Raw genomic sequence first — 25767 nt, 5'->3', positions numbered from 1 at the left:
AGCTCTGGGTCCCATCTATTAAGGAGCGCCAGCAGAAGAGGTAGTCCCCAAGTCCCATCCACTAAGGAGTGCTAGCAGAAGAGGCATGCCCCAAGTCCTATCCACTAAGGAATGTCATCTGAGGGGGCCATCTGGATGCTCAAACATCAAGTAGAAGTTCAGATGTCCATCCAGGGAAGAGCGATCGTGAGGGTCCACAAAGGTTGGAGATGTTTTAATCTGGAGAAGAGGGAGATTAAGGGGAGAAATGACAATACTTTAGATACCTGTGGGGTGATCTTGCAGAAGTTGGAGAAATAGACTTTCAGTTGGGGTTCTCCAGACTTAGGGAGATCAATACCAAAGTAAAGATCAAGGTTTTTGGAAGATGTTTCACCAGGTGTCCCAGTGCAGTGGTTCAGATTTTGGCTCAAATATTTCATTGGGTTCTCTTTATCCAGTTTTAGGACTTGTATGGAGAACAGATCACTTTTCAAGTGGTATTTATGTAGAAATATTGAACCTTCAAAAGGGTTCACAAACCTTTATGCCCCATCATGTATGATACTGCTAAAAACAGTGAAGCCCTCATTTTAAGACCCGTCAGATTTTTGAAACCAGTGACTCAGCCCCGCCTGTCCTAAATTATTCAGCGTTTCTGCGGCTGACAGCAAAGCCGGTCCAAAAGAATCAGTTGCGTTTGTGGGGACACGTGGGCAAACGTGTGCTTCCGAGCGATTTCATTGTACATTTTGCTGGCACATTTTTTTAAGCCAGGTTCACACTGCCTCCCTTCCACATAGAAACGGTCAAGATTGCGCTAACCCGATCTCTTTCTTTAGGAGCTCAACGTTGTTTGCATAGGAGCAACAGGGAATAGATTTCACCCATAGAAATGGGCAGCCCAGGTTGTGTGCACAGAAGGTGAGGTTCTGTTTTTTGGTTTTTTTCTGAAAAATCTCACCCTCTTTCCGTTTCTAGCAGCAAACGAAAGCAGGTCAGGCACATAAAAATAAACACGACTGACAATCCAACAGGAGAAAGATTTCAAGATTTCAAGTTTGCACTTTCAGTAGCGTGCAACAAAAATGCAGCTGTTGTATTTGTCCAATATTAGAAAACAAACTATTTGATCTGCGGGGGGAAGAAGAAAAATAAAATATTGGCAGGGTGAGTCCTAACAACCTCTCTGGAATGTAAACAGAGGGAATAGTTGAGAAACCTTCTGGTTCTACTCCATTTCTCATTTTTCTGAAGCTGTCCATTTCATCTTCTCTCCGTTTCTCTCTTCGCTGTAAATTTGGTTGATCTCGTTTTTGGGCTCCTTGGAGATCTTTTTAGGACGTTCATATGCTTGGGTGTATTTTTGTGCCCAACTTTTCGTTTACAATTTTTCCAAAGTTGGGCGTGCAATTTTGTCAAAGTGCACAAATTCTGTAAAAAACAAAAAAAAGATCATGCACTTTTCTTGGGAGGTTGTATTCACAAAATTCAGAGCTGTACATAGTTCAAAGAGTAATTGGATGTTGAGGGATATATTGTTTCCAAAATGCAGAATCAGCTCAGTTTATAATCAAGTGTGAACTAAGTGGCGTTGTCCCCTGTCTGTAAACAGGATATAATACACTAAAAAAAAAAAAAAGCAAGTTCAATTTTAGAGCAGGGCAGGATTTTAGCAAGAACTCCTCTCACTTTGGCCACCAACACTTGCAAATATTTTATCTCCTTTATCAAAGATTTGGCAATCCTATTTCTCCATCCGTTAATAGTCACCCTGTAAGACTGGTTGGTGTTCCCAGTTCTTGTAAGTCATCCAAGGAGAAATATAACTGTACTCAAAATAAATATTCCTTTTGCTGCTGATTTTCTCTCTTTTCTGAGATTTCTGCCGTTTGAATAATAATGGGCCAAAATGAATGGTTGACTTTATCGCATTGTTCTAAATGGTTCCGGACTGGAAAAAAGCATTAGATGACATAAAACAGTTTTTGCCAACCAAGCTGCCCTTGAAGTAGATGGACTTCAACTCCCACAGCTCCCCAGTTAGTATGGCTGTGGCTGAGAATTCTGGGAGTTCCAGGACACCCTCCAGATGAGAGGATTTCAACCCCAGAATTCCACAGTCAACATGTCCATTGCTAAGACTTCTGGGAGTTGAAATTCACATATCTGGAGGGCATCTGCACAGGAGAAAATGTCTTGGTCTGTTTTTTTCCTTCTTTTCTACCAATTCAAGTGTTTGGCGTCAATCGCTCCATACTGTCTCCAAAGCAACACTGAGGCCAGATATGATGGCTCTTCTAAAATGAAACCTTTACCTGCCGTGCCCATGCAGAGACCTGCAAATTCCTGTGAGTTCTGCTCTCAGCAGCCCCAGCATCAGAGCTGCTCCACCCTTAAAGGAAACCCCCATGGGCAAAAGGGATCATAGAATGGGAGGTAACATGTAGCTTGGCCTTTGGTTCCAGCTCAAGTCCTTCAGCTGCAATCCTGGCAGATTTATCAGAAAGTAAGCTCAGTAGAAGACAGTGGGATTTCTGAGAATTATACAGTATTATGGTTTTTCTGCTCCTCCTTTCTCTCCTCCCCTCTCCCCCAATTATTCAAATTTCCTGTCTTTCGGCTCCCCACCCAAAGAATGGGGTGGGATTCAAAATCCACCACCTCGGAAAACTTCCCTTGCTTTAAGCGTCTGTAATCCAAGATCCCTGCATTTATTGTTAGTTGCTGAGTGACTGAGTGAATGACGAAGTGGAATAGCCATTCTGTAAAATCAGAGAGCATGTTATCACATGCCATACTAGACAAGATGATAGCTTTGATTAAAGAGTTCAGCCGTGACCCCTTTTTCCATTCCAGCCTTTTCTGGAAGCCATGGAGTTGCTGCATTAATTAATAAAAGTCTATTACGAAAGCCAACCCTGAGTTACTGCAGCTGGAGGCGGTCTACCTCGTGTAAGCAAACATCCCCCAATCTCTTCTTAAGAGCAGGTGTTACAAAATGGTGCTCCTGATCAAGGATTCTCAGTTGAGCTGAGAATGGTTTCATTGTAAAGCCAAAAGTGGAGGGAATATTGTTGCATGCCTTATAACTGAACCTTCTTGGATGAATGGACAGGAAGCCAATTAACAAGTTGCCAGATGTGTTCTATAAATTAGAATTAGATGTGAGGCCGTTCTTTGGGACCCCATTCTGATGGATGGTGGAGAACTCCAGAGGGAAAAGCATAGAACAATCTGTTTCCAGACCATTTTCATTTGCCTTCTGTCGGTTTGGTCCTATTTTTTTGTCTATGTCATCGCAAAGGAAATATTTAGATTGAAATTGGACGTGCTTCCACTTTGACAAAATGCTTTTGTGTATCCTTTTCGCCATGAAATATATTTTAGCTGTAAGCAGTTTTAGAGCAAGGGTGATATCGTAAAATGGGGAAGCATGTACAGAATCCAGAGGAATGCGAGGGTTCCACGTCAAGTTTTTGTGCAGGTCATGAAAATTAGGTTGACGCATGGAATCGTAGCATCAGAGTTGAAAGGGAGACCAGAGGTCATCTACTCCAACCTGCTGGTCACTGCAGGATCTCTAAAGCTTCAGCGTTTGCCTTCAGGTATCTGCAGAGTTCCTCCAGCCAAGAGTACCTCTAAATCAGTGTTTCTCAACCTTGGGAACTTTAAGATGTGTGGACTTCAACTCCCAGAATTCCCCAGCCAGCATGTCTGGCTCCTACCTACCCACAATCCTTCTCATTAGAATCGGCCCTTCCACTAAGTAAAAGTGAGACAAGAATTCCGGCACTTGATTTTCAATGGCATGAAATAGCAGAAAAGTACTAGCTATTCAGTTGTTGTTAATTTGCTGTTAAAAAGAGGAAGGAGGCAATTAAGATGTTTTCGGACGTCAAATAGGTTTATTGGTTTAGGACAGTGTTTCTCATCCTCAGCAACTTATTTCAACACCCAGAATTCCCCAGCCAGCATGAGAATTCTGGGACTCGAAGTCACTGCATGTTGGCTGGGGGATTCTGGGACTCGAAGTCACTGCATGCTGGGTGGAGGATTCTGGGACTCGAAGTCAAAGGATGCTGGCTGGGGGATTCTGGGACTCAAAGTCAATGCATGCTGGCTGGGGGATTCTGGGACTTGAAGTCAGAGGATGCTGGCTGGGGGTTTCTGGGACTCGAAGTCAATGCATGCTGGCTGGGGGATTCTGGGACTTGAAGTCAAAGGATGCTGGCTGGGGGATTCTGGGACTCGAAGTCAATGCATGCTGGCTGGGGGATTCTGGGACTCGAAGTCAGAGGATGCTGGCTGGGGGATTCTGGGACTTGAAGTCAGAGGATGCTGGCTGGGGGATTCTGGGACTTCAAGTCAGTGCATGCTGGCTGGGGGATTCTGGGACTCGAAGTCAGAGGATGCTGGCTGGGGGATTCTGGGACTTGAAGTCAGAGGATGCTGGCTGGGGGATTCTGGGACTTGAAGTCAGAGGATGCTGGCTGGGGGATTCTGGGACTTCAAGTCAGAGGATGCTGGCTGGGGGATTCTGGGACTTCAAGTCAGTGCATGCTGACTGGGGAATTCTGGAAGTTGAAATCCACACATCTTAAAGTTGCTGAGGTTGAGAAACTCTGCTTTAGGTTACTGTAGCCCACATCCTTGGAATCTGACTACTGACTCTCATGCACATTTTTCGATCTTTACCATTTTAGTAGCTGGTGTCCTTCTGATCTCCCTCCCTGGAGGTTGAAAACGATTTTTGAAAGCTTGAATAAAGGCCTGAGCAAGGTTGTTGAGGCTCTTTGCTTCGTCTCGCCATCTCCTTTGTGGCTGGCAAAAGTTGGGACTGGTTTCTGCTCCGGTGCCCCCTTCCAGCATTGGCAAGGGTCAGAGGGGCAACGCAGACTGCGAGGGACTTCCAGTTTGAAGCATCAGAAGAGTTGCAATGGCACGGTGGCCTCTTCTAGCTGTTGCAAGTGCTGGGGGCGGGGGGCAAGAGAAAACGGGAAGGGAGCCAAGCAAACCCAAGAGTTAGAACAGGGAGGGTTGCGTAGTTCCTAAAGCAATTTCATTTGAACGGGCACCAAAAGCAAAACATCTCGGAAATCTTCCTGACTGGATTAGAAATGCAGAGGTGATAGTTGAGGACCGCCAGCTTCTGATTTATTAGGGCTGGGTAAAACATTGAGAAGGAATACTTTGCAACGTGCGTCAGTGCAAGGGAAGCGTGCCTTCTCAGAGCGTGAAACAGTTGTGTGGCGTAGAAGGTCGGCATGGCTGTTTCCAGAGGTGTGCCAAGCTGTATGTGCCCGCATGTACAACCACGCTGCTTGCTAGCTGTCTCAGCAAAAGTATTGCTGAGTACACCCTCATGCAAGCAGCCAGGAATGGCTCGTGATGCAACCATTCCAGCCCTCCAGAGATGAGGGTGGCTTTAACATTGCGAGGAGCTGTCGTGCTTTGCAAAATGCCCCTCTCAAAGGCTTTGTGGAGACTGTAAGTGACTGAAGATTTCCTCTTGGATGAAATGCAGGGAGAAAATAACTCTCCTCTGTGGTTGTAGGATGAGCTAAGCTACTGCAATCCACAACACTTACAAAAATGTGAAATTCTCCACTGCTACTTGTAGAGTACCCCCAAAATCCAACTTACTTTCAAAGAACTTAATAACGACATGTTTTTCTTCCTCACCAGAAGAGAATTTATTCCATGCCCATCGCTTTGGGTGAAATACATGATGGATCTAATGGATCCGAGAGCTTGAATGGAACCATGCAGAAACTTTTTCTGCAAGAATACTGTATATAATAATATGCAGACTTTGCAAACAGAGGGTGGCTTTTGGGTTGAGGATATGCTGTGAGAAACTGCTACGGTTCATTATTTGATTTATTGAGTCAACAACACTGTCTCCTGTTTGAAAAAAAGGATGGGGAATGTTCAAATCTGCAAGCTGTGTAGATTCAGCCATGGTAGGAACTTGAGAACTTCCTCCTTTTTCCAAGCACTAATGGGGATCTCATGGTGGGGATCTCATACTGATGATGGGGGTCTTATGGTGGGGATCTCACGGTGAGGATCTCATACTGATGATGAGTATCTTATGTGGGGATCTCATGATGGGGATCTCATACTGATGATGAGTATCTTATGGTGGGGATCTCATTATGGGGATCTCCTACTGCTGATCGGTATCCCATGGTGGGGATCTCATACTGATGATGGTATTTCATGAGTCTCTCCAGGCACTGATGGTTAACTTATTTCAAGCATTCAGAAAAGATCTTTAGATATTAGGAGACCTTTCAATGGTTTCTGAGTGTAGACTCACACCCAATCAGTTATTCTGGGCTATTTTTTCACTGGACAAAAATGAAAAACCTCCAGGGTGTGTTTACACAACACACTCAGTGACAGAAGTAGCCCATTTTTCAAGGTTTGCTCAACAGATTGAATCACGAACTGGCCAAATAGGCTAAGGCACAAAAAAAACAATTTACTGTAATCCAGATTTAGCCAGTGACGCTGTTTGGTCTTCATCTGAACCGGGCAAGCATGTTGTGTGATCCAGTTCGTGTCATTCCCTGCCCTTCACGCCACAGATTTTTTCTTCGCTTCCATGCTTGCAAGGGTTATGACTTGAAATGGATGTATTTGGAAGAAAGATGTTGCTGGAGGGAACTTGAATCTCTTCACCCACATTTCAGGGGTCATTTTCCACCCTTTGCACTCTGTGGTCCTGACTCACACCGTTGCTTCTTTTAGAATGCACGATTCTTCCAACTTCACCCTAAGCAGCTTTGCCTAACGAGCGATGATTAACCTACTTTTCCACGGTGCACTTTCCAAAATCATGTCTAGATCACGAGATGGAGGCTGCCAAAAAACAAAGTCTTTTTAAGGCATCCTGGAGCAATCTGGCAGAGGAGCGAAACGCTTGGGCCGCAAGATTGCTAACAGTTCTTTCGGGTAAATACATTTGCGTTTTTTCCCGATAATTCTATTCCACCCAGCTAGGATATTTTTCAGCGTTGAGGGAAATTAGCTTAGAGAAATTCCCTGGAAGATTTATTGGTGAGGAAACTGAGGAGGGGGAAAGTTCATTCCACGTTTTGGGGAACAAGAGCAGCAGTTTCCTCGGGATGGACAGCTGAAAGAATGCCTTACATGCCTTCTTTTTTTCTGAAGGATGTTCTAGCTGTTGGCTCAAAAACTAGCAGAAGGCTGCCACTGTTACGTTCTTTGCATTTTATCAGGTTTATATAAACCTCTTGCGGCCTTGAGAACAGGGCCGGTGATAAATTTCAATAAATACATAAATAAATACCGGTAGCTTATCTGTCATTTGCATTCCCCGTAACGGCCAACCTTGTAGCCCTCTAGGTATTGGAACAACACCCCCATTTTCTTGCAAATACGTGGTCAGCTGGCTGAGGAGGTTGGGCATTGTGGTCCAGTCTGTCTGAAGGATGGGCAGATGTACGGGGGGACAGGCTGCGAAGTAAGGTCAAAACACCCAACAAATTCAATTTTTAAATTGATATTTACCAATTCCAAAATGAGAATGGTGGCTGATTTTTAAGAAAAAGTAAATATTAAACAAAATAGTCTGTAGAAGAAACAAAAACACACGGGTGGATCAGACCAAGGCTCATCTTAGTCCACAATTTGTTTCTCACTGTGGCCAACCAGTTGCCTCTGAGATACCCGCAAGCAGTAGAGGGAGATGTGTCTCTCTCTCCCGTCATCGTTCCTCTGCAACTGGAATTTGAATGCATGGTGGCCCCATCCTATTGAGTCCTTGCGACTGGTCTTCCTTGATAGACCTGTCCTCTATGAATTTATCCAGTCTCCTTTTAAAGCCATCCAAACTGGTGCCCATCATCACCTCTGGCAGGAATGAATTCCACAGGTTGACTATGCTCAGTGTGAAAAGCATGCTTTCATTTCTCTGAATCGCCTTCCTTTCAGCTTTTCTGAATGGCCCCTGGTCCTGCTGCTTTAAGAAAGGGGGCAATGTTTCTCCCAGTCCACTTTTTTAAGGCCATGCATGACTTTATATGCCTCAATTTCCAAGCTAAAGAGTCCCAAACACTCTAGCCTCTTTTGGAGGAGGAGGAGGAGGAGGAGGAGGAGGAGGAATCGTCATTGTGTGCTATCTGACTCTCAACAGTGGCTCACAACAATCAAAGAAATTGCAATAAAAATCAATAAAAGATAAAGAAGATACTTGATTCCCCCAGTTATTTCGTTGTCTTCTTTTCCCAGTCTGTGTTATTCTTTTTTCAAGTAGAACATTAGAATTGCACACAGCACTCCAGATACAGGCTGGCCATAGATTTCTATAACAGCCTTACATTGTTGGCATTTTTACTCTCAGTCTCCTTCCTAAGGATCCATCGCATGGGATTTGCTTTCTTCACAACCTTTGTGCCCCAGGTTGACCTCCTCATGGAGTTGTCCACTATCACCCCAAGGTCTTTTCTCTGGTTCATTGCAGACAGCTCAGAACCCATCAGCATGTATATGAAGCTAGAGAGGCTTGCTTACAGATGGGGAAGGGGGAAAATATACAGTTTAGCAAAGACGCTTCTGAGAAATTTCAGTTCCGCTCTTTCTTTTCTGCTCAGTGAGACTGTGACCTGGAGAGGACAAGTGCTGATCGAAGAGCTGTGTTCTGTCCTCCCAACCTTAGCTTTTCTTCACTAGAATCAGCCAGTGTGGATCAGTTCTCCAGGAAGCACCCAGAGCTGGACTGGTAGGAAAGAACAGACAGTACTCAACCATCTAGAAGTACTCCAAAACATCATTATTATTTATTAACCAAGTTCTGGCTGTCACTCAAACTGAGCTGAAGGAACTCTCTGAAAAGGAATGCTTAAGACTCCAGAGTTCAGTATCGAGAGAAAGGAATATGACCTTACTGGAAAGATGCAGGAACTGTCATCTAGGCAAAAGGGGCTGAAACATTTTTTAAGTCCTGGAAGCAAATTAATATTTGGAAGAGGCCCAGGTAGATGCCTCCTTCATTCACTGGAGTATAAGAAGGGGGAGAAGGTCCAGCACAATCGGACTTGCAAGATTCTCTTATTACAGTATAGTCATTCACAATAAATGTAGTTTATTCCTGGTCTGGTCTACCTAGCAGGGTTGACATCAGGGGGAGCCAAGCCTTAGGAATGCCTAGAAATAGGTGGGGCAGACTTATTTTCAGGCAAAGGAGTAAGGGGTATAAGGTATAACTGGGGACTTGTTCTTCAGGATAACAAAACTAGAATCACGATCAGTGTTTTTGAGGTCCTCAGCAATGAAGTCAATGAGGTCCTAATTGCCCAGCCAAGTCAAGTCAAGTAAACCTGAGTGAAGTTTGCTCACCACTCTCCTTCCCATTCCAGATTCACACATGGATTCTCCACAGTCTTGCAAAAAGAACTCCCTCCATTTTTGCAACCATGTTCCATGTCCCCGGTGTAAATATACTCTACGTTCCCTGGCTTTCTGGTTTTCACTAAAGTGTTCCTCTCTTTCCACAGGTTGTAGAAGTCTGTGGGATAACATTACTTGCTGGCCCGCGGCAAATTTTGGTGAAATCAAAGTGTTGTCCTGCCCGTCCTATTTCACCTACTTTTCAAAGATTCAAGGTAAGTTGTGCTAAAGGTTTTCTCCCAAATCAGAGTCAGTGGAAGATTGTACAGTAATACCTCGGTTCACGAATGCTTCTATGAACAATTCGGTTCACGAACAGCACCGTTCGCAAAATTTTGCTTCCGTTCACGAACTCCGCATCGGGTGACGAACATGACCCACGGCCATTTTCCCTGCTGTGACATGTGGTTGTGGCTTCCTGTAGGGAGCGGGACTCTCCCTCCAAGCAATAACCGCCTCCCCACCCACCTTCCTGTCCTCCACGCCAGAAGTCGCCTCAAGCAAGGTTAGTGTTCTCTCTCTTCATACTATACTGTACTGTACTTAGTTTCATATTTTTGTGGTTTTAAAAAAAATACATACGGTTCAGAATGGATTAACCGTATTTACATTGAACCTTATGGGAAAATTTGATTCGGTTCACGACCAATTCGGTTCGCGACCAGAGTCATGGAACGGATTAAGTTCGTGAACCGAGGTACCACTGTACTGTGTGTAAGGCTACTGTCTTAACAGACAGACTTAACCATAGTTTCAACTGGGAAACTGTCAGCCTCTTAGACCAAGCCAAATCCCAAAATGCGAGGGAATTCCTGGAAGCCTGGCATTCAGACAAGGCAGCCATCACCAGGCACATAGAGATAAACAGCATTTACACACTGTTCAAAAGAGACAATAGAAAGGAAGACACAAGGCCAGAACATCTCCTCACCAGCAAGCATCACCCAGATAAGCAGAGATGAACACCAAGATTACCACCAGAGATACAAGCAGTAAACAATACCTTAACCAAGGAACTACCAGAGGGAAAAAATAAAATAAAACAAAACAAAACAAAACCCACACACACACACCCAACGCTGGCAGGGCATGCCACAGTATATAAGCAGAGAGCAAACCCTATCCCATTTTAGCACTGAAGGTGCTACCTAGCTGGGTAATGAAACGTCTGCAAGAAAACAGCCAAGTTCAGAGAACCCCAAGGACTCCACAGTTCAAGCCTGAGCTACACATATTCGCTTCTATCAGGAAAGAATCTTTTCTCTAACAGTCCTTCTCCCCCTTCCATGTTCCCAGGGTTGCCCAGATGTTCCGTTACAAGCTAAAACTCAGAGGATCACAGCCTCAGATGATCCACAAATGTACTAAGTGATCTTTGAGTGATCACTGTCTCTCTGTCTGAGCTGTCTTATAGGGTCCTTGTGATGATAACGAGAATGGAGTAAGCTGAGCTTTATTTGAGGGAGTCTGTTTTTATCCTTATCACATCGGAGAGCACCATACACTTTCTTAAATTCCTTAGTAGAAAGGAAAAAGGGAAGGCAACCATAGAAATGAACAAATTGAAGAGGTACTTATTGCAATACAGATAGTCCTTGATTTATGACCACAATTGGGACCAGAAATTCCATTGCTAAGTGATGTGGTCATTAAGTGAGTCACACCTGATTTTACAACCTTTTTGGCCATAGACGTTAAGCGAATCCGGCTTCCCCCATTGACTTTGCTTGTTGGAAGCCGGCTGGGAAGGTCGCAAATGGCGATCACATGACCCTGATACGCTGCAACAGTCGTAAATAAATGCCGGTTGCCAAGCGCCTAAATTTTGATCATGTGACCACGGGGTCACTGCAACGGTCATAACTGTGAGGACCAGTCGTAAGTCACATTTTTCAGTGCCATTGTAACTTTCAACAGTCGTTAAATGAATGGTTGTAAGTTGAGGACTACCTACATGACCACAGCAGGACTTATTTCTGAGTAGTACAGTGCTGTTAGGCCAATAAAAAGGTTACTTTGCAGTCTACGAAATACAATGTTTGTATAACACACCAGAGGGCTTTGCAGTTACCATCTCCAGTTGTGTTTCTGTTGCACTAGGAGGTCGCGGTTTTTGTTCAAAACCAAATCAACAATTTGTTCTCCCCTCTAGGCCTCATAAGTTTACTACAAAATGGATTGCTCTCCCCACAGCTCTGTTTCTTTATTGAATGACATACCAGGAAATTTCTCAATCCCCAACACAAACACACACCCTGGATCATTTTGTTCTCTGCATGCGTCGCCCCTCCGCGGAATTAATCATCTGAATCCCAGAAAGGCAGTGACAAATATAAACATTTCCTTTACCGTTTCCAATTCTGACGCCTTGCATTCAGACTCTTTGAGGAAGGGAAAGTGATGCGTTTGGGACTTTTGCTCACATTTTCTGGCGTGTGTGTGTGTGTAGCTGAGTAAAGCATTTAATGCAGAACATGGCCAAGTAAAACGAGTTTCAGATCTTGGGAGAGAAGTGCGGATAGATATTTTTTTTATTCAGGTGTAGCATCAGACACTATAAACCTATCTATGTGGTCACTAGGAGTTGAAAGCGACTTGGTTGGACCTAATCAATGAATCAATCAGACACCATAGACTGGTGCATGTAGAATGTCATGCATCGTACATATGCATTGTAGTGTCATGTACGATGTATGCATTCTTGACAAAGGAACATACCTTTCAGGAAGAGCAGAGGGGTGCTAGTCCAACAAATTGAGATTAAGGAATCGAGTGCCCTCCAGGGTGCCCCTTTTCAGAAATAAAGGTGAGATATGTGCCAGGCTGTGTCATCGGCCAACTAAATGCATTGCTGTAATGTTCTCTCCCTGGGAACTCTGTGTTATGGAAATGTTTGCTCTGCAATCTTTGCACGTTTTCTTTTTAACTCATTACAAGACCTCAGAAGTTCTTGGGAAAAGATGCCCTTCCCCTGTTAGGGCTGTGGAGTGTCAGGTAGGGGTTTCCATGGTGGTCGCTACCGTCAGAAAAATATTGTTTTAAATCGTTAACAGTGTCCCGGGGAAAAGAGTGATAAGAAATTTGGAACCCAGAGACAGATTGAAGAGCTGGGCAAGACAAGGGGGATGGGATAGCGGCCGGTAATTACCTAAAAAGCCGTCGCATTCAAGGGGGTTAGAAACAGGAGCAGGACCAGAATCAGAGGGTAGAGATGGCAAGGAAGGACATTCAGGTTGAACGTTGGGGGGAATTTCCTGACGGCCAGCAGTGGAACGTCTGGCAAGGATAGGGGTAGACTCCCCTCTCCTACTGGAGATTTTCAAGGAGGGGCTGGGTGGCTCTTTGTCGCGGATGGCTGGACTTCTGCACTCACCAACGGGTGGGACTAGATGACTTCAGAGGTCTCTTCTCGTTCATGCCTTCTACGATTTGGGCTCTACCCCCAGCACTGTAAAGTAAGTTAGTTATGGGGGGATGTGGAAGAACAGTGGGCAGATGAAGAACAGCAGGACGGTTGAAATGAAAAAAGATTCGGGGTAAATATTCAGAGCCCCCTCTTTTCTGCCTACCAGTTGTGTGACCTTGATTGGAGGGTGCGCAGCCCGTCCCATGCTTCCCACTGTATGTGTACGCATGTGTGCATGTGCGCGCGCACACACACAGATGCTTCCTATGGTTGATAAAGAGGTTGGAGGTTTTCTGGGTTCCTGATTAAAAAAGCAAGGCGTAAAAAAAAAATCAGCTGAAGGGAACCTTAAAAGAAATGTTAAAATGCTGTGGTGGGTAGAAGGGCCTCCAGATGTTTGTGGACAGAGGAGATGTTGGTCCCTTTGGCGAGAACCCGAGAATGAAAGCAAAATGAAGGGGAGCTTCTTAGATGGGCATTTTGGGGTGTGGCTCAGCTCCTCCAAGTCCTTAAGGAAGGCAGAGTGGGCGAGCATTTCACTGCGGTGCTGTCAAAATGGGGAGGCAGTTCGTAGGCTTGAGTTTCTGCTCATGCAGTGAGCCAGTAGAAAAAATGAGCCAGATGTGCACCACTGGGTTCCATAAAGCTATCAAATGCAGGCAATTACCCTGTTCAGTGTTTCTCAACCTTGGCAACTTTAAGATTTGTGGACTTCAACTCCCAGAATCCCCCAGCCAGCATGCTAGCTGGGGAATTCTGGAAGTTGACGTTCATGTGTCTTAAAGCATGCTGGCTGGGGAATTCTGGGAGTTGAAGTTCACACACCTGAAAGCATGCTGGCTGGGGAATTCTGGGAGATGAAGTCCACATGTCTTGAAGCAGACTGGCTGGGGAATTCTGGGAGTTGAAGTTCACATGTCTTAAACTGAGCTGGCTGGGGAATTCTGGGAGTTGAAGTTCACATGTCTTAAACTAAGCTGGCTGGGGAATTCTGGGAGTTGAAGTCCACACATCTTAAAACATGCTGGCTGGGGAATTCTGGGAGTTGAAGTCCACACTTCTTCAAGTTGCCAAGTTTGAGAAACACTGCTGTGTCTCAAGCAACTGTGCAGCTGTTGGGCATATTATTTTAATACCTACAATGCAAATCGAAGGAACCCTGTTGGCTTGGCAGCACTGGGCGAGAGGCCGGCTTCAGGCAGCATCTGGTGGTTATGTGGCATGAAGCAGGGACGTGCTGCGCTGTTGGGTGGTTCTTCTGCCTTTACAAAACAGTTGCTACCAAACGGCAAGTGGCACAGGTTAGACCAGAAACATCTGGCTTTTAAAGCCATGGAGAATAAAAGAGTGGAGGGTTGGGCGGGCTGCACAGATTGGGCACCGGGTGGGACGCAGATTCATCCCAAGCCTTGGTTGGCATGCAGCCCTGTGGGGGGGCCCTCTTCATTGTCTGCCTTTGTTGCCCATCTAGGTAATGTCAGCAGGAATTGCACCAAAGATGGCTGGTCAGATATTTACCCTGCCCCCTACCCCGTGGCTTGCGGGTATGACTCCAACAACACAGTCTCCGAGGAACAGGTCAGTAAAAAGGGAACCCAGGGGGCGGGGGGCGGGCGGGGGGAGAAGCAAGAAGAAGGAAGCCAAATGAGGAAGTAGCTGAAAGGGCTTGCATTTTAAGGGTGGCAGCAGCAGTGGTGCGAGCGAGGCGTAGCTGGGCATGACGGTCACACTGCTGTTATTGTGGTTGGGATTATTATGGAGATCTACTTCAAATAAGGCTCAGTTTCTGGTACTTCAAGGACACATCTGTGTGGCTTTCTTGGCAATGGGTAGAAGTGGCCTGCAACTGTCTTCTCCTAGGATGGATGGATGGATGGATGGGTGGGTGGATGGATGGATGGATGGATGGATGGATGGATGGATGGATGGATGGATGGATGGATGGATGGATGGATGGATGGATTCATTCATTCATTCATTCATTCATTCATTCATCCATTCATTCATTCATTCATTCATTCATTCATTCATTCATTCAGATTTCTAGGCTGCCCGATTCCAGACTGATTCTTGACTGCTTCACATTAAAAGCAGTCCTTATGAGGCAAGAGAACAGCCCTTGGCCAGAGGAAGCAAATGAAAAAGAATGTGCACCCCATCACAAATTTCACGGGCCCAGCCACACACTAACCCAAGGCTTGGGGGAAGAGCCAGGTTTTTAAGGCTCATTTAAAGACGAGGAGGTGGGGGGAGCCATTCATATTTCAGGGAGGGGTTTTGCTGTTCCAAAGGAATTTTAGAAAAAAAAAACATTCCAGTCTAGTCTACAGACTCTTGGGATTTTCTTGTGGTCTCCCATCCCTTCTTGAATATCTTCTTCTTCTCACCTATCTTCTCCTTCTCATCTATCTTCTCCTTCTCTTCCTCCTCCCTCTCTCCTTCCTTATCCTTATCCTTCTATTTCTCAGTTGCTAGTGCTTCACTTCCATTCGAGTGAGACCATGGAGGGAGCCATTAGTGTTTAATTCAGTGCTTTCCCTACAGGCAAGAGGCCTTCCTGTTGTAATTAAAGCATGTTATAAGCTGCTTTGAGAACGTTGGTGCCTCAGCAAGACATCCATACCTCCAGACAATGATTCATTATTTGGAGATGCCTAGCACCCCTCCCAACTTCCACTCCAGGGTCATCCGCCTCTGAACTCACTGGCAAAGCTCACACAATGCTCTGAACCCCCAAACATTTTAAGAAACACAGAAGCATCAAATTATGGACTTGGTGGACCCCAAGGGACATCTAGTCCAACTCTCTGCAGTGTGCAGGAAAACTAATTCAAACATCAATGAGAAGTGGCTTTCCAGTCTTCTTAAAACCTCCAGAGATGGAAAACCCACAGCCTCTATAGGTGGACAATTCCACTGTTGTCCAGATCTTACCGTCAGGATATTGCATCAAAGTGTAGGTAGCTGCGGTTTATACCCATTCTTTCTGGTCCTAGTCTTTGTGGCCGTGGAAAAGAGTTCTTGTCCAACTTCTGGCAGTTTCGTTTTATGCACTTGAACACAACTCTCATGTCTCCCCTAAGACTTTTCTCCATACTGAACATCCCAGTTCCTTCAAAGTGTCCTTATAGGACAGATCCTCCAGCTTGGATATTATCCTGGTCACCCTCCTCTTAATCTGTTCTAAGAAGTCATGACTGATGCCTTCACATAACATTGATGCCCATTGATGCTGGTTTAATATGATGGCCTGGCTCTTAGATACAAATGGGTGGGGGTTTGATCACAATGCCGCAACCACCAACTTGCTTTTGGGCCCCCACCCTTATGGACATCACTGATTAATGTTTGCCCTTCAAGTCCCTTGAACATTGAGCACTGACAGGCTATGAATCTTCTGCCACAGTCAAAACTGCGTTTTCTCCAGGAGAAATCTGAAGGCTACTGCTGACTCCTTCAGAAACCTTTCAGTCTTTCATAGAATTAATTTGAAACCGTTGGGAATACCCCACAGCGTTGGTGTTTAGCGCACCATTATAAATATAGGAAACTGCCCTGAGCAGCAGTGAGCTTCACATCTGTGACATTCTGGGTCATGTAGAAACCAACATGCATACAGATGTCGAAGCAAAAGTTTCTTCAAACCAGAGATTTGATTTCAGGGCAGATGCTGGCTCCATTGTAACTGGGAAGACATTGATAGAGGGATCCCTGCCATGGCTCGTCGGTCCATTTAATTCTATTTGTAAATCCCGATGGAACTTTTGGCCAGTCGAAGCATGGAAATGACCAACTTTGTTCTACTCTCTCTTCTCAGACTGTCTTCTACGGCACAGTGAAAACTGGATATACAATTGGACACAGTTTGTCTCTTGTCGCTCTGACGGTGGCCATGATGGTTCTGTGCTTTTTTAGGTAATTGGAGTAAACTTAAGTGTGGGTGGGGGGAGATGTGGGGTGTTCTCACCCCCAAGTACAGTTCTCTGTATCAGTGCTTCTCAGCCTTGGCAACTTTAAGATGCGTGGACTTTGACTCCCAAAATTCAGGGAATTCTGGGTGTTGAAATCCATGCATGCTGGCTAGGAAATTTGGGAGTCGAAATCCATCCATGTTGGCTGGGGAATTCTGGGAATCGAAATCCATGCATGCTGGCTAAGGAATTCTGGGAGTCGAAGCCCTCACATGCTAGCTAAGAAATTCTGGGAGTCAAAATCCATGCATGCTGGCTGGGGAATTCTGGGAGCTGAAGTCCACATGTGCTGGCTGGGAAATTCTGAGCATTAAAGTCCACATATCTTAAAACTGCTAAGGTTGAGAAACACTGCTCTATATGGAAGGATGCAGCAAACCAGAGTGCAGCCTGTTGATCCCTGAAGGATCCAACCTCATCTTACCCTCATCTAGTGTCTGGTGTGAATTCCAACAGAAGGTAACAGTCATTAAATGCCATTTCAAACTTGGAAGCCTCCTGGACATAGTCTGAATCCTTTCCCCTCCATCTAACCCGCTTGAAGGGCTTTAGGGAGAAGGAAACAGGAGGAAAAATTAATAATAAAATGTACACCATGTAGGTGCTGTGCAATTTCATTTAACAGACAAATTAGAAAGTCTGTTAAACCCCAAAGATTGCAGCAAATGACATCATTCTTACAATGATGTCATTGTGCCAATTACTTCACTTTGGGGAAGTGTCCTTGTCACCGTTTGTGTGATGATGCAAATTCTGTCCTCCTGCAAGTTGCTGCAGAAAATTGGTCCATCATGTGCAAATTCATGTTCCTTCCTGCTTTCCAGCTAGCTCCAAAATGCTGTATGATCTGTCTCATCAAAACACAACAGCACCTCCCCAAACCCAACATTAAATTACACCATACTCAAGCACGGTTGGGTTTTGGATGTTCTGACCTTGCTTCTCTTCCTGAAGGTGTTTCGTTACCAAGGTAAATAACATCACCAGTGCAAGAACAATTAAATTACACACAAAACCCCAATCTGTATGCTTTTGGGTGTCTTTATGAGAGGTTTCTGGAGCCCTTATCAAAATTAGCAAGAAACACACGTTGCCATAGCGGAGACCCTATGTAGCTCGGGACTGAATCGTTGGGTTCCTGACGTTCTGTGAAGTTGGCCTAGCCTGGTGATGAAACATCTGCAAGAAAGAAAAAGCAAATTCAGAAAAAATGAACAAGGATCCCCAGGGCTGTCACTGAAGTCCCGTACTTCATAGTTAAAAAACTAGCATCTGATTGATTCTACATTTACACCCTGGCTTCCCAAACAATTCCAGGAATTCCAGCTTTGCCAAGCGCCAAGAATTCTGTGTTAAGGCTCCTTCGGCCTCCCTCGCCAATGTAACAATCCCACCGTGCCCTAACAGAAGCAAAGGTTGCTTTCCAGCTTTCAAGGTCTGCGCGACTTTGCCCGGACCCGTAACTCAACCCGCCTAGCTCTTCCTCCTTGGTGCAGTTGGGCCGGGTCTTCTTCTGTCTCTCTTGAAACCTCTCCAAAGACTTCTCCCTCTTTCTTCTTCCTAGGAAATTGCACTGCACCCGGAATTACATCCACATGCACTTGTTCATGTCCTTCATCATGCGAGCAATCGCCGTCTTTGTGAAGGACATCATTCTGTTCGAGAACGGGGAGTCAGACCACTGCTTCGTCGGCTCGGTCAGTCCTGGATACTATGTGTTCGGTCCATGTTTATTTTCTCACCCTTGAATGCTTGTTCTCCATTCCCATAATTTAACTCTTGAAAATCCCTGGACATGGTCACTCTTCCTAGAATCAACTCTGGAATAGGGATAGATCATCATGGAGAACATCTATCTATGTGGTCGCTAGGACTCAAAAGCAACTTAATGGCACATAATCAAATCAATCTGTCTGAGTTGCTTATGAACACTATATGCCAGTTGTGGACAAGATATGACCTTCCCTCATTCCTTTGGTAATGGAGCTTGCATATCTCCACCAAGGTCGTCTTTCTTTCTCTCTACACCCTATTGAAGGTCCCCACTTATCAACCGGTGCAAGATGAGAAGGCCTCAAAGTGGGCATTTTCTGTGGGGCTTGCTCACTTCTGGAACATCTTGCCCCAGAGAATGGAAGGTCCTTGTGGGAGCTTGTAAAACCATAGCTGTTCCAGAAGGGACTTACAAGCTATAGCACTGCCTTTTTTGAAGCAGCATTCACCATGTAGATCCAAAAGTACAGGACCAAAGGAAGAGTTGGCCTTATCCTTCAGGATATGTTGAACTTCAGTTCCCATCACTTCCAACAGCATAACCATTCCAGGCGTTGATCTCCAACATCTGTAGAAAACACCTGGTGAAACTAGGCTGTAATAACTCACGATTTAAAGTTAAGCTTCTCTGTCCAAACCATCTGTATTTTTTAGCAAAACATCCGGGAGTATGAGCCATTCTACATTGATCCTGGTGTAACGATGCACTTCTGTTTTCAAGAGCTGCAGGCCGAAGATTAAAATGCTAGAGTTGATCATGGTTGTCAGGTTACATAGATTTAACAGATGTTAAAGAGTGATGCTAACCAGTGCCTCTGTGCTTACCAAAGGGGACCATAACTTGTGCTTCCATAATAGGTTTTTTTTCAAACAATTGAGCTAAAATTCTGCATTTAGATGTGCTGCGTTAACAAGGAGCAATTTCTTTCTATTCAGAGGATTGTCCATTTTTATACCACAGAATTACATTTCAGTCCAGCGTCTCCAGTTTTGAAAGGTCGCCATCTAATATTAGTCTAACACACATAGCGAACAGCACAAATGTCCCTTCTGTTTGTCCAACCCTAGTTGGCTGGGTTTGCTTGTTCCACACCGAAGCATCAGCTAGCAATCACATTTTAATTAATGTGTTTGTTTGAGGGAGGTTAGAAGTTTTATATAGGCCCCCAACACCCATAATCATGATTCCAGGTAGTATATATTAAATAACACCCCTGCCCCCCAAATAAATATTGCAATTAAAAAAAAAAAGACAGTGTGTAAAAGAACTTAGAGAAGAATATTGGGGGAGAGCCATTAAGGAGAGCCTTTCATTTGATATATTATTTTAATTTAGTTATTTTAATTGCTTGGTAATTAGAATAATTTAAAAAATCAATTCGGGGCTTTATAATTTTCTTTTAAGTGCTTTTAATGAATTAGAGGTTGGCAGTTTTGATTGTGGGTAGCCCTCTTGCAACATAGAAGGTTGTCTCCATAAACTAAGTCCCAAAAAAAGAGTTTGCAGGTGGGATTGGAGCTGCTGAATTGATCCAACAGATCAAATTGGCAGATTGGTTAATAAACTGAATATTCTATCTATCTATCTATCTATCTATCTATCTATCTATCTATCTATCTATCTATTTATCTATCAAATTTGTCACCACCCATCTTGTTAAAAACAACTCTGGGCAGTTTACAAAGCAGTTCAAATCAATTAAAATACAATATAAAATGATCCTGAATAAATAGAAAATAAATAAAATCCAAAAATAGTTGTTAAATTGGCAGTAGCTTGGGGAGCATCATCAAGGCACCAACCACCCCCAGAATTGGGTAATATTCTTGTCACCCCATGCAAACTGGCAGAGCCAGGTCTTCAATTCTTTCAGAAAGCCAAAACTCATTTGACCTCACATTCTCAAGAAATTAAGAGTGCTCTTTTTTAATTGCCTAGTTAAATTTGTCCATTGCAACCTGCGCGTAAGAAACATCTGGAGTGTAAAAACAAAGCAGGATATTGCTAATACAAGCAAGCTGGCACAAGCTAATGAAAGCCAACCAATGGAAAAAAATAAGGGGGGGATGCATAATTTTTTTTTCCAGGCGGGAGTTATCCTGAACAGGCTTCTTAGCCCACCTCAGAGCAGGATTTTTTTCCTGAAGGAAACAGAAAAACTCAATTTGCCAAGCCGTGTTACGATCCACACATGGATCGTAAATGCAAGGAGGTCATCTGAGTTCGTGGTTCTGGAGATGGAACTCTCGTGGTGGAACTATGGAACTCGTGGCCTCTTGATCGAGCCGTTGCCCCAAAGCTGGGAGTGAACACATCCAGCCACTCAGAGGTGAATTTGGAAGGAAGAAGATAACCACGCAGCTCTTGCTGGGAGGATCCAAGGCAACCATGGTGACGTTCCCTGCTATGCCAACGTTCAAACCCCTGTCTTCCCCAATTGTCACGGGGGTTGTTCCTTCCTGCTCCCTTTCCAATAAATCACCAATACAAAATCCAGCTGAAAGAGCCCATCTGAGAATCTTTTCCTCAATACTAAACCATCTTTTTTTTTTTTTCCCTGACATCTTCCAAGGCAATCTGGCAGAAGGAGTGCAAAGAAATGCTGTAAAAAAGAAAAATGGCATTAATAACGTGGGTGCCGTTGTGTTCTTTCTGATTCATGGCTGTTCCTTTCTCTCTTCCTCCCTCGGCTGTTGAAAAAGCAGTGAGATGGTGTGTGTGTGTATGTGTGTGTATACACACACACATATACATATACATATACAAATACATAAAATCTCCTCTCACCCCTCTGGGTGGTCTGTGTCTTCCTCAGTCTCGGGCCTCTGCCAGAGGCCTGGGAGTTGGAGGGCTCTGTGCAGGATCTGGGCTGTTCCTAGCCCTGCGCTCTTCTGGACAGAGAGCTCTGAAGTTGCTCCTGGGATCTGTGGGAGCCCCTCTCCCAGCTTTGGAGCCACAGCCCCGAGTGCTCCTCCCACCACTGGGACCACGTTGGCCTTGACTTTCAACATCCTCTCTAGGTCCTCTTTCAGGCCCTGGCCCTTCTCCAGCTCCTCATCCTCCTTCTTCCTGGTGTTGCTGTCACTTGGCACCGCTACATCTATCACCACCGCTGTCTTCTGGTCCTTGTCTGGTTGATTGGCCAGGACCTGCCTGTCCATCTGGATCTGGAAGTCCCACATGATCTTAGCCTTGTTATTCTCCACGACCTTCTGTGGAATCTCCCATCTGGGCTTGGGAGGGTCCAGCCCATACGCTGTGCAGATGTTCCTGTACACAATGCCAACTACTTGGTTGTGCTGCTCAGTGTATACTGTTCCTGCCTGCGTCTTACACCCTACATTCATTCAGTTATGTGTTATCAAAGAGGATAAAAAACGAAGGTGGATTTCCAACTCTTTTCTCACCTTCTTCTAATCTAATCCTTCCAATCTTCTTTCTGACACATGTAAACTCTACAAATTTAGGTCCACCTGAGACCAGTGTAACATTCCTGGCTTCTCCTCCACCCCACCCCAGAAAAGGACCCTGGGAATGATCATTCAGGAAGGACAGAACAAAATATGTTGGTGGCAGTAAGACCAAACTGTGTGATTATTGTTATTATTACTCCAGAATTCAAAAAGGAAAGCAAAGAGCCTAAATTAAGCTCAACTCCCGGTGATAGCATCCATGTTTTGCCTTCTTCTGGGGCTTTTTTTCAACTTCCCACAGTAGCTAACAGCAAAAAAGAGAGACAAAATTGTAACAACAACAACAACAGTAGGGTGTATGTCAGAAGTATAAGTTCTTCAGAGAAGTACCAATGTTTTAAACATTCATTTTTCTGTCCAAACAACATTTAAGAACTTAAGAACATCTCTGCTGGATCAAACCAAGGCTGATCTTAGTCTGAAAGTTTGTTTTCTCCTAATGTAAACTAGACTCCAAGAAATGGTCTTCAAGACTCATAGCCCTCACTAGATCTATCTTCCATGAATTTATCCAATCTCCTTTTGAAGTTACCAAAGTTAGTAGCCAATTCTACATCTTGTGGCTATGTGTTCCTAGATTAAATTCTAGGTGACGAAATACTTTGTTTTGTCTGTTCTGAATCTCCTTCCAACAAGAACATAAAATAGCTGTGTGACATCAGACCAAGACCCAGGTTAGTCCACATTTTGTTTCTCTTCATGGTCAATCAGATGCTCTGATGTGCTCACAAGCAGGAAGTGGAGATCTACCCATCTCCCATGCTGCCCCCCAACCTAGATGTAACATGGAGTCTTCAAGACCCAGAGTCCTTGACAGATGAGTCCTCCATGATTTTATCCAATCCCCCCTTGAAAACCAAGTCGTTAGCCATCCCCACAATCTGGGATGAGAAGGTCCACCAGCTAATGATGCTGTATATGAAGAAGTTATTTCTTTTGTCTTTTTTACATCTCCTTCCAGTCAGCTTTATTGGATGACCCCTGATCATAGCGTTTGGACAGAACAAGCAGAACCTGTCCATCTTCTCCAGGCTACGCATGATTGTATACATCTCTGTCATATCCCTTCTCTGCCTCTTTTTTTAGCTGAAGAATCCCAAATATTTTAGCCTTTTCCCTGGCATTAGTACAGATGTGTACATTATTAAGCAAACATGCCTAATACTGCTAATGATTGATTGATTAAGTGCCATAAGTTGATATCAACTCTTAGCAACCACATAGATAGACTTTCTCCTGGATGATCCACAGCAAATAATAGTGACCAAATTCGACTGAATCTGATCTTCATTGCGGGGTTTTGCCAAGCCCTATTGCCCATATTTTTAAACAGCGTTGAAGCAATGGAAGATAAATTGTGATCTTCTCACTGTTTTTCAATAACGGACTTAGCAGCAGCGAGCAATAAAACTGACTCCGTTTCATATGCTGTATCGATTTATACAGATTAGGAAATGTAAATTTTGCCTCCGCATTGTTTTTAAAGTAGGACTCTCTGGCCATTTAAAACACAAATGGATGGGCAGTCAACTTCCAGGTTTGGTTTGTAAAAGATTTTTTTTTTCCTCCAGTGAAATATAGCTACAGGGAGCAAAAAAGAATTTAAACAAATTGGGAATGAAAAACAGGAGAAAAAGATTCTGTATATCTGCTAAGGTTGTATTTTAAAGCCCCCCACTTCCAGCCACAAGTTTATAGTGACTATTGTTGTGAAATGCTTTGAATTTGACTCAGAAAAGATGCTTTAGAGCAGTGTTTCTCAACCTTGACGACTTTAAGATGGGTGGACTTCAACTCCCAGAATTCCCCAGCCAGCATGGGGAATGGCTGGCTGGGGAATTCTGGGAGTTGAAGTCCACCCAACTTAAAGTCGTCAAGGTTGAGAAACACCGCTCTAGAAAATTGCAATTTTTTTTCCTGGAAGTGCTGGCTTTGCGACCTCAACCTTACTCCACCAGTCCTGGATTAACCATTAAGCAAAATAAGCCTGTCCTTATTTAAGGGGAGGGAACCGCAGAGTCCCCCCCCAACTATCATGCCCTTAACTCGTTCACTGCCACACTCGACTTTAATCTTCAGTAAATTTTTGTACAGTACAGTGGAACCTCAGGTTACGAACACTTCTGTTAAGGAACTTTTCGGGTTACAACCAGCTCCGGCCGCAAAATTTTGCTTCGGTTTGCAAACTCCGCCTCGGGGTACAAACAGGATACGCGGCCATTTTCCCTCCCATGACACGGTCCACGGCCATTTTTCCGCCCCTGACACGTGGTCCGCGGCCATTTTTCCGCCCCGACACGTGGTCCACGGCCATTTTTCCGCCCCTGACACGTGGTCCACGGCCATTTTTCCGCCCCGACACGTGGTCCGCTGCCATTTTTCTGCCCCGACACATGGTCCGCGGCCATTTTCCGCCCCTGATACGTGGTCCATGGCCATTTTCCACCCCTGACACGTGGTCCACGGCCATTTTTCCGCCCGACACGTGGTCCGCGGCCATTTTTCTGCCCCTGACACATGGTCCGCGGCCATTTTCCGCCCCTGACACGTGGTCCGTGGCCATTCTCCACCCCTGACACGTGGTCCGTGGCCATTTTTCCGCCCCTGACACGTGGTCTGTGACCATTTTTCTGCCCCTGACACGTGGTCCATGGCCATTCTCCACCCCTGACACGTGGTCCGTGGCCATTTTCCACCCCTGACACATGGTCCGTGGCCATTTTTCCGCCCCTGACACGTGGTCTGTGACCATTTTTCTGCCCCTGACACATGGTCCGCGGCCATTTTCCGCCCCTGACACGTGGTCCGTGGCCATTTTCCACCCCTGACACGTGGTCCGCGGCCATTTTTCCGCCCCGACACATGGTCCGCGGCCATTTTTCCACCCCTGACACGTCGTCTGCGGCCATTTTTGTGCCCCTGACACGTGGTCCGCGGCCATTTTCCGCCCCTGACACGTGGTCCGCGGCCATTTTTCTGCCCCTGACACATGGTCTTAGGGAGGGGGACTCTCCCTCCAAGCAATAGCCGCCTCCCTGTCCTCCACGCCAGAACGGATTAACGGTAATTACATTGAACCTTATGAGGAAATTTGCTTCGGGTTGCGACCAATTCGGGTTGCGACCAGAGTCACGGAATGAATTAAGTTCGTAAACCGAGGTTCCGCTGTATTTGCATGTTTCCTAGTAGCAATTGTATTAAAAAATGCATTTAAAAAGTTGGTGAAAATGTAATTTATTTTTTTTTTGCCCTCAGAAACCATTTTCTGATATTGCTCACTGCTATTTAGGGTTTAATCAATAGATTTTTTTTTTTTAAGTTTATATTTAATAGAGTTGTGGGGGATAGCCTGGAAGAAAACTGAATTTTGAATCTCTGATTTCAGCATCAGCATTTACTAAGCCTTAATATCTTGTCAATTAAGCAACGGGAGGGTCAAGGGGCACACTCTTTGGGCTGTGCTTGGGTATTTGTTGGCCTTAATCCAGCCTTGCACACAACACACACATGTGCGGACACACACACACACACACACACCCAACCTCTGCAATAGGAGAAGAATTATAATCTCTACCTTACACCTTGATTTTAAAGATTTTGGGTATTCTCCGAGATGGAAAATACTCAAGGGGGGGAATATTATATATAGATTTCCTCCTCTGCTCTGTGGCACAGTCAGTGGGGTATGCCCACCAAACAAAACATTCAAACAATGACATTAGCGGCTCTTTTTCGAAATCTGGA

At 44.8% G+C, this 25767-nt stretch overlaps 1 protein-coding gene across 2 annotated transcripts in view; it reads left to right on the top strand.

Moving 5' to 3' along the window:
• The window catches only part of LOC103053176 (vasoactive intestinal polypeptide receptor), a 93982-nt gene that overhangs the window by 54641 nt on the left and 13574 nt on the right, over nt 1-25767 (top strand). Inside the window, exons 3-6 of one of the 2 annotated variants that reach the window (XM_088150364.1) lie at nt 9507-9614; nt 14277-14383; nt 16623-16720; nt 18341-18473. In XM_088150364.1, coding sequence (XP_088006490.1) covers nt 9507-9614; nt 14277-14383; nt 16623-16720; nt 18341-18473 — 446 coding nt within the window. Of the gene's footprint in view, nt 1-9506; nt 9615-9639; nt 9905-14276; nt 14384-16622; nt 16721-18340; nt 18474-25767 lie in introns of those variants that run through there. The other variant, XM_088150365.1, reaches the window with a different exon arrangement.

This window comes from Python bivittatus, unplaced genomic scaffold (genome assembly GCF_059951505.1).
Source record: "Python bivittatus isolate LINGU-HERP-01145 unplaced genomic scaffold, Pbiv_v1 ctg000610_np1212, whole genome shotgun sequence".
NCBI classification, from domain to species: domain Eukaryota; kingdom Metazoa; phylum Chordata; class Lepidosauria; order Squamata; family Pythonidae; genus Python; species Python bivittatus.
The sequence above is the reverse complement of the archived record's forward strand: the minus strand, read 5'-3'. Positions and strand labels throughout refer to the sequence as shown.